This window comes from Pyrus communis, chromosome 3 (genome assembly GCF_963583255.1).
Source record: "Pyrus communis chromosome 3, drPyrComm1.1, whole genome shotgun sequence".
Classification (NCBI taxonomy): Eukaryota; Viridiplantae; Streptophyta; class Magnoliopsida; order Rosales; family Rosaceae; genus Pyrus; species Pyrus communis.
Genome location: NC_084805.1, coordinates 14500989 through 14510435, shown reverse-complemented (window position 1 = coordinate 14510435; position 9447 = coordinate 14500989). Strand labels below are relative to the sequence as shown.

At 42.9% G+C, this 9447-nt stretch overlaps 1 protein-coding gene across 1 annotated transcript; it reads right to left on the bottom strand.

Annotated features, from left to right (window-relative positions):
- Positions 1 to 461: 461 nt before the first annotated feature.
- LOC137729531 (thaumatin-like protein 1b) lies at positions 462 to 3067 on the bottom strand. Its single transcript, XM_068468506.1, has 4 exons — positions 2737 to 3067; positions 1934 to 2624; positions 918 to 1020; positions 462 to 790 (listed from the first exon to the last, which is right to left on the bottom strand). Exons 1-3 carry the CDS (start codon positions 2795 to 2797, stop codon positions 948 to 950), a joined length of 825 nt encoding a protein of 274 aa, XP_068324607.1. The 5' UTR covers positions 2798 to 3067; the 3' UTR covers positions 462 to 790; positions 918 to 947.
- Between the last annotated feature and the right edge of the window lie 6380 nt (positions 3068 to 9447).

Sequence of the window (9447 nt, the reverse complement as noted above, 5' to 3'; positions counted from 1 at the left end):
ATTGTGTTTGTGAGAATCTTAGAGATCAATTCATTTTAATCGTTCATCGTGCATTATGCGGTCAGCTTTCGTTAAATACTATTTGTGTTTAATTTTAAATAAAAAATTCAAAATAATTTCTGACTGCAGAATGACTAATGAATGGATATGGTAAACTTATCCCTAAGATCCTTACAAAGAGAATCCAGATAGAATCTTGTTCCCCCAAACACATGTAACATAGGTCCCCTTCATATGATATTAAAACGCATTCCCGTGTTAGATGATCGATGAATTTAGACTTTATGAAACTGTATTAACATTAATAGCCAATTCGGGTGTTATAATGGACTTGTTCACGTAACGAGTGGTTTGGTTGGCTTATCCATAGCGAATGGACTTGTGTAAGGCCAGTAAAGCCCAAGATGCCTTGTGCAGATATCTTTGTGTCCATTTCAATCCTATCCTGGAAAGTGTATAATTTTACTTCACTGGAACTTGCAGTTTTTCAATTTAAGAAATTTGGAGTTTCTTTCTTCTAATATTACACTCATCTTTTGAAGTAACAAGTTATCAGAGGCAAAATTCGAACAGTCCTACGTACATACGACTTCATAGGAGCGATCAACTACACAAAATTCGAACAGTCCTATGTATATAGGATTTCATACAAGATTTTCTTGGAACGGTGGAATTTTTTCCACTATCCTTACCAGTGAACTAATGGCAACTGCAATGAGGAAGTTCAGGCGTAAAGCTAGTTATCGACCGTGGCACCTGCACTTCACCCGGGATTTGTAATACTACCTTCCTGGAAATGTGAGAAACAAGGTTAGTCATAAAGCACACAAATAGAGACCGAAACTGGAAAGACCAAATGTGTGCTGCTGCACATGCAGTAGAGGCAGAATGAACGATTAGAGGCATCCAGACCAGACCTGTGGAAGCACCACTTGCATGGTGGCTCCTTAGAAGTACATCATGGTCTTGTTAACCAGTGGTAGCGCTGCCCCATCTTTTCGAGCTCCCAACACCTTTAGACTGAAAATTCCAGACAAGGCACCAGTTATGTTCACGAGACTTAACTCAATTGCGTAACGTGATAGACTCAACATATCAATTGTTCATTATGCATTGGAATAGATGAAGCAAATTAACAGAACTCCTTCAACTACCCTAAGTATAATGCACGGGGCATGGTCTATAGAACTCGGTGTCTTCCTCACAACCACTGGTGAAACTTCACCGATAAGCAATAGACAGGACACAAGTGTACATTGCAAATTTATAAATTCAAAGAATTTGATTAGTTTTACCACAGATGTCGCAGCACCAGTTTAATTATATGAAGTAGTGACAAACCAGACACTAATAAACAAAATGATGCGGTCGTATAATCAAGTGCAGAGATTTCTACTTGTAACTACAAACTATATCTTAGTTTCTGCTGTACTGACAACGTTGTACTCTTAAAACCTTGAGCCAAGACCCTGAATTAACCAACAAGTTTTGGTCATTTAGAAACAGCCCCACTTGCACATCAACCTTCAGGTTTGTCTTCTACATTGTTCTCTGTTTTTGTGGCATTGAAACAACATATTGGCAGGATTTCGAGGACGCCGAAATCGCTACTATTAGCTCTAAGCAACCCTTGGCGCATGAAAAGGTGCAAATTAGGGAGCATGCACCCCGCACCTTCTGCATGCCCATCATATTCAACAACTCCAATAACTCATAAAGATAATTGAATAATATCCTAAACCCTAACCAAGTTAGGTTACGACATTTTCGGACAGTTTGACATGTTAGGTTATAATATCATCCCGATATGTACAATATGAACAAATTAATCGTCTTCGAGTAACCTCCTAGGCTAATACATTTAATTTTTTTTTCCCCTAATTATATATGAAATCAAAAACACATCTCGTGTATGTAACATGAATAATGTTACCTCGTATAAGGCAAGGGGCAGAATATGATGACGTAGTCGGCGGAGGCGCACGTGTAAGTGCTAGTCTTGTCGTCGTACGCGTAGCTATACGAGCGTGGGCAAGTATGCTTGAAAAACAGCGAGTACGCCGACGGTTGACACGTGTCGGGCGTAGCGTACCCCTCGCTACAACAAAACTGTGGATCCCCAAACGCCTCGCACGCGCTCCTACACGCCACGCTCCCCCATCCTCCCTCACGCACCCTCAGCGCCCTGGGGCACTTGCGGTTCAAGTCCACAAGGCACCCAGTCGGGCTGCACCCCCCTCTTGTTCCTCCACGCGGCACCACCAGCATCGGCAGGTTGTACCCGTCCACCAAGCTGACGTCATAAAAATCCAACCCGTCGGCACCGTTGAGCGTGAACTCGGCCAACGTAGCCGGCGGTTTAGCGCCGCCTCCGGCACACTCGATTTTTCCCGAGCCGCAGTCGGCTGTGACGCAGGAGAAGTTACCGGGCGAGTATTCGGTGCACAGAGTCCGAGCCCAGATCCGACCCGACCAAGAGTTGGGTACGGAGAGGGTCCGGGACTTGCCGGGCTTGAGCGCAAAGCCAGTGGGGGAGAGAGGCGCCGAATTGGCGCCGGAAAGTATTCCGGGCCATACTTGGTAGCGGCACTTGTTGACTAGCTTGAAAGAAGCTGAGTTCACTTCTGCAAGAACCAAAAAAATTTAGAGAAAAAATGAAATTTTGAGAAATGGGTTTTGATTTTCCGGGAAATATAAGAATTGGGTGGGAGAGATAATTTGAATTTAGAGATTTACCTGAGAAGAAAGAGAGTGCGAGAAGTGTGAGGAGAGAGGCAGAGAGTTGAGGACGATCCATTGAAGAAGAATGCCAAAGAAGCTTACTTTTCTTGAGAGAAGACTAGAAGCTTAGAAGGATTTTTCTTTTGCTTTTTGTGGTTTTTGGGTTAAACCAGTGGGGGAAAGCGGCACCGTGTTGGCGCCAAATTTTACCGGTCAAATTTTACTCGACCTTTTTCCATTGCACCCGTCAACTGTCTCCAATGCCTTTGTTGGGAGAGATTTGTATGAATATGGAACGGAACGTCAAGCCAAGCCGATGGTGTCTCAAGTAGAGTCTATGGAACGCCAAGAAATAGTTGAGGATATTATTTGAGACACTTGCACTTTAGCATTATTGATTTATACAAGCCATTGTTTATCCGGTTGATTAATTGAATTGAGAGGAAACTCTAGTGTGTACTGGTCCAACCAGGCTGTGTACATTTGGCATTGTCTGGGACCCGGAAAAGGAAAAAGAAAAAAAAGGAGAGAAATGCAGTGGCGACAGAAGCAAGCATGAAGCGGCACATGGCGTGAGTGTGATGCTACGAGAGGATTTTGTGTACTTCAATTATTATGGTAGGGCCTTTCTGTAATCTACATTTATCTCAATTACTTTTTTTTTTTTCAACGAACCCTCAATTACTATACATGCCACGTTCTTTTCATTCAATGCCCAATAAATAAATAATAATAATAATCATAATAAATATATGTCCGTAACTTGTCATCAGTTGTTTCTCTTTAAAAAAAAAAAAAAAAATACAAGTCCCTTTGTGTAAGTGGTTTAAGATCAATATCAATAATCAATGATTCTCTTTCAAGGCTTGCTTGGTAATGTTCTTTGTTTTTTTTTTTTTTTTTTTTTTTGGGTGAAACTAGAATATTCATTATTAGAGCAAAAGCCAGAAGTACAAGGAAAGCCTACAGTAAAGGCAAGCAAGCTGCAAATAAAAAAGATAAAAGGTAGTGAATGAGGTTACATTTGCTAAGACGTTGCAACTAAAGCAAACACGTCATCCCCCAACACCACCAAAACAAAATAAGCATTACGGAGGATAGGGTAAATCATCTTTGTTAAGCACATGAACCAATCAAGATGGACGTCGATTGACCCAAGTGTTTTCGCACATCTCCAAATTACTTAGCAATGCCAAGCAATCTGCCGTCTAATTGGCCGATCTTACAGTCCAAGACCAGCGACAGTCTTGGAAAGAATCCCTAAGCATCTTGATTTTCACCAAGATCGGGCATCCTTCCCAACTGCCATTTGTTATATCCCCCATTAAGGGATTGATTACCTCCAAAGAGTTGGACTCGAAGATGACCTGTTCATAAGCAAATTCAATAGCCAACTCACAACCATAGAGCAAAACCAACGCCTTCATAACCGCTACTCTTGGTGCCAAGATGGTGAGCTTCCTTGTAGCCATGAAGCAATCCTCGTGGTCACGAACAATCACGGCAGAACATCCACTACCATTGGTAAGGAACTAGCTGGCATCCACATTGACCTTCAGGAAGGCCTCGTCGGGGGAAGGGGGCACCACCAAGAAGGAGCCTGAGTGGTGCTCATGGACGCCTGGGGGGGGGGGGGGGTGTGCAACGGAATAGAACGATAGGCTTCCTAGAATGCAATAAGGTTGTGAGAGATACAAAGCACAACTTGGTTAGGGGTAATGGACTTATTATTGAAGATATCATTGCATCTTGCCTTCCAAATCTTCCAACATGTAAAGGCAATGATAGATAGCAGTCTATCCTTGTTTGGCATTTGACTATAATTCGAATTAACCATTGTTTAGAGCTAACCAACAAAGAATGTGCCCTGGTGTCTATCAATTTGAAGGCTAAGAGGCCCACCAAACTAGATAGGCTCCACCCAAGGGCAAAAGAGGAAAAGTTATGCCACTGACTCGTCATAGGATTTGCAGATAGGACACAACGAGGAGGGAGACGATCGGCGCATGAATAATCCCTCCATAGTTGCTAGTGCCTTATAGAGCGCCCGCCAAAAAAAAAAAAAATTAAAAAAAAAAAGGTCTGATCTTAGGTGGGGCTTGGATTTTCTAGATACCATTCCAAACCCAACCATGAATAATGCTGAAGGGTGATGTTTGGTGTTCACTGAGGGCAGTGTTCTTAGAATGGATCCAGTGGTAATCGGAACAGATCGAGAAGATACCACGACGATCAGCTATCCAAATTAGATGATCACGGTGAAAAGAGTCTCCAGTATGGGTATCCAGAATGGTATTCATCTCAGTATTAGTTATAAACAATCATAAGAATTCAATATCCCAAGTCTGAGTGGTCTGGCAGATGAGTGAGGAAACTCGAGTATTAGGAGTAACATGCCCATTGTATTGGGGGATGGGGCGACAAGGAAAGAGGGCAATAAGCCACCTATCCAACCAAACCCGATTGTCCTTACCATCCATAATCTGCCAATGCATCTCCGCTAAAATAACGTTGGGGCCCACAGTGAGGCTCAACCAAGCCCAAGAAGCACGATAACATTTCTTAGCATCAAGGAAAGTCGAGTGGGGGAAATATGTAGCTTTCAAAATCTGAGCCTAAATGGGACTTGAGGTTTTGGATAAGTCTCCAACATTGCTTTGCTAGCAACGCATCATTGAAATCCTGAAAATTCCTAAATCCCATTCCATCCTTCTTTTAGGGCAGCCCCAATTTGCACTAACTAATTCAATGGATCCGTCTTTCCCCCTTGCTATCCCCACCAAAACCCAGCAATAAGAGAGTCTAGTTCTTTACACAGTGATACAAGAAATTTAAATAGGTTCATTGGATAAGAAAGAATAGCCTGTATCACTGATTTGATGAACACCTCATTCCCAGCAAGCGAGAGAGAGCCCTACTTCCATCCCTTGATTTTGCCAAGGACTCACCCCTTAATGTAAGCTAGCCCCTGCCCTTTTGATTTTCCCCAAATAGATGAAAATCCCAGGTAGACCCCGAGGTCGATCATGGAGGGAATTCCCAAGATGGCTCAAAGCTGAGTTCAGGTGTCAGACGAGACATTGGTGCCAAAGTACACAATAGATTTTTGCAAGCTTATTTGTTAACCTGAGGCAAGGCAGTAGGAATTTAGGATTTGTACCAGGCTTCTCACAATTTTTTTGGTTGGCCTAGAGGAAGATGAGAGTATCATATGCGAAGAAAATATGAAAAATAGAGGGGCCATGAGGGTTCATTTGTATATCATTGAGAGACTCACTCGTCATTACATCTTGGATAAGTCTAGACAGTATATCGCCAATCAGGAGAAAAAAGTAAGGAGATAGGGGGTCTCATTGGCAGATACCCGAGAGGAAGATAACTTATTTCCCAACTGCCCATAACGATAACTGCAAACTTCACTGTTGAGACGCAGTTCATGATGAGGTTTGTTCACTCTCGACAAGATCCCATTTTTTGACATAACCGCCTCTAGGAAATTCCACTCTACTTGATCATATACCTTGTGTATATCGAGTGTGATACCCAGCTTAAACTTCCTTTTTACCTTTCTAAGCTTGAGAAAGTGGAAGAACTCATGAACAATTCCAATGTTATCCTGAATTTGCTTATCCTCTACAAAGGCATTCTGCATAGGTGAGATTAACGTAGATATCAAAGACTTTGGAGACGATCTTAAATGAGTAATTGCAGAGATTGGTTGGGTGAAATTGATACACAGATTCTAGGCACAACACATTGGGGACAAGGACCAAGTGCATAGAGTTTAGCTAGCTCGTATTGCCCATCCAGACATATAGTCTTTCACCAACCCGTTAACCTCATTCACTATTATCTCCTGAAAAGAATGATAAAAAACCCCTGAAACCCATTAGGGCCAGGTGCTTTTAACCCCCCCCATCTGGTAGATAGTAACTTTAATCTCTTTTTCTAACACCAGCCTAGTAAGTTCGCCGTTCATAGTCTCGGATACAGAGGGTAGGACGCAATCAAGGACGGTACCCTAATCCCTATGCCCATCCAACGTAAATAAGGTTTTAAAGTTATCCTCCACCAGGTTGGCAATCCATTGCGAGTAGTAATGACTCGTCCCAAATTTTTACGAATTTCAGAATAAGGGTAAATTGGTAATTTCAAGTTAGGAGATATTATTTTGTGTTTGTTTTTTTTTGGGCTTGTTTAGTGTGCCAGTAAAGGCCCACCCCTGCTTTTTGGTACCCGGCTCTCTCCCTCTATTCTTCTCTGTAAACAAAGAACATACTACCACCACCACTCGCCATTCTGGCAAGCACCTTTGCCAACCACCACCACCTTAAGACTTTCTCATTCACGATCTCAAACCCAGGCCAAAGCTGCAACACTCGACAGTGGTACAAACCACTGTTCACTTTCCTCCCTGACAAACCCCCAACGATGTCTCGCCACTCTTGATGTTGGTAATTCCCTAGAACATTTTAGAATGTATTTTAGGGTTTGATTAAGGTAGGTTTTAAGTCGTCTTCACTTGTTAGATATAGAAATCCGGGGATCCTAAACCCAGTTTTTGATGAGGGATTCTGTGACTTGCAAGCCGTTTTCTGGCCACAACGCATCTCCAAATTGGTATGAATCTCTTCTTCTCATTCTAAGCTTCATTTCTATAGCTAGAACGCTGAAAATGGTGAAGAAATGAGTTCGAACGAAGTTCTAGAACCTCTACCCAGATTCCAAACGACCCATGGCCTGAAACCAGGTTGACCCGACCCGTAATCCAAAATCGGATATAAAACCGAGCAACCGGCCTAACCCAGAACCCAAAACCTAGATTCGACCCGGATCCGACCTGATCATGACCCAATTCCCAGATTTCGAAGGTCGGCATGTAGGTGCGGGTGGAGGGTTGTCATGGCTGACATATAGAGCACATGTGCCACTGCTGAAAGTACTGTGGACGGTGGCGTTAGTGACTTTCCGGCCAATTTTTTCGGTGTGTGGGGGAACTTGAGGTCATTCTTTATGATTTTTTACGTCCTGAATCCGATAACGACGTCTATTTTCCCAAACTCAATCATTTTAATAGAGTTTTATTAATTGGTCTCTTTTAGGTGCGTTTGTTGTGACGACCTCATCCTCTCTAGTTTGAGCGGCTTTTCGGTGACAGAGTATTTGTGACTGGACCTCTTCCAAAATGCATGTTTTAATTACTAGAAAAGCATGATTTTATGACTACGTTTTATGAAACGCTTTATGAAATATCATGCTATATCGAATTTACATTATTGAGATATTTTATAAATATGATTTATGATATGATGTTTGAGCTATTGAGCTCCGATGAGATATATTTTGGAAAGATTATGTTCATGATTTTCTGTGCTTATTTAGTGGTTATTCATACTATGTGCCTACGGGCAGAAGATTTATATATGCCTTCGTGTGAAACCCTATTCCAAATTTAGTGTATTTTCATATTAACGGACTTATGAAATTACCTTTTTACCCTTGAGTTGACTTTATTTGACCGTCTCGTCAAAATGCGTAGTCTTAATTCAATTAATTTATTCTTATTGAATTTATCACCATGAACATGTAGGTGCGAACAAATTTGGATTTGGATTTATAACGAAGATTTTACGTTCGAACGTCGAACGTTTTCGGATATTTTGTGGTTCATAGTGCATGTTCTTAAATTGCGAACCAAGGGGACCCACATGGAGATTTTTGTCCTCTATCCCCTTACTGAATCCGAATCCCCTTCTACTTTTTGGATTTCCTCCTAACTCTCCTTCTCGTTTTAGCTGCCACATGGCAACTCCCATTCCCCATTTTTTTTCTCTCATTCTCTCTTCTCTTCCCCTCAAGTACATTCTCTCTCATTCTCGTAGATCTCTCTTTCACTCTTCTCTCTCCCCCGAGGACACACCCACCCACAAAGGCAACGACACCATACTTCACCATTACCTCACTCCGTGCTCTCTTTCTCCCTCATCCTCTGTGAAGCACAGAGAACTCAAGAAGCTCTTCGGCGAGCCGCATGGCTTTTGAGCCAAACTCTGACCAGCTTCGGTGACGACGAGGAACCACGAAGGTACGAACCTCTTCCTCTCATTCGTAGCTTCATTCTAGGGTTAGATCATCAAGTCTAGTGAAGTATCGGAGTCGATCGGAGCTCAGGAAGCTCCGATCTTTTCCCTCGCCGAAATAGGGTCAAACCCTACCAACCATCCAAGTCTGGCCCAATTTGTTGGGACATAGAACCAGCCCAATTGGCCAACCCAACTGGCCAACCTAACCTATTAACCCAATAGCCCAACCCATTAAACCTAAAACCCAAAACCAGGCATTTGGGCCACAGAACATGGGCCCAGGCCCAACTCAGAGAAACCCTTTGGCCTAGAACCATGAAACCCAAGCCCAAGCCCAGAACTGGACCGACCCAAACCCAGAACCAAGTTGACATGTGAACCTACACGTGGGAACGCGTGAAGGGCTGCATGTGCAGGCGCATGGAGTAGACGTGCCTCCGCTAGAGGTACTATACTCCGCCGCCATCTACGGCGGCGCCGATGACTTTTCCAGCCAACTTTCTGGCGACCCATCTCGGCTCGTGGCCGTTGGGGCTGCCACCTTGGGGCAACACATGAGAGTGCATGAGGGTACCATAGGTGCCCCTTTATGTTTTTCGACTTCCTGAATCCGTTTATGATGTTCGTTTTTTGAAATTCAATC

Bases quoted from the DNA above. Each gene is read 5' to 3' on its own strand.
- LOC137729531 (XM_068468506.1), bottom strand. From the start codon at position 2,797: ATGGATCGTCCTCAACTCTCTGCCTCTCTCCTCACACTTCTCGCACTC. The intron at 2,625-2,736 runs GTAAATCTCTAA...TGGTTCTTGCAG, and splicing joins CGCACTCTCTTTCTTCTCAG to AAGTGAACTCAGCTTCTTTC. The intron at 1,021-1,933 runs GTAACATTATTC...TGGAATTTTCAG, and splicing joins TGCCCCTTGCCTTATACGAG to TCTAAAGGTGTTGGGAGCTC.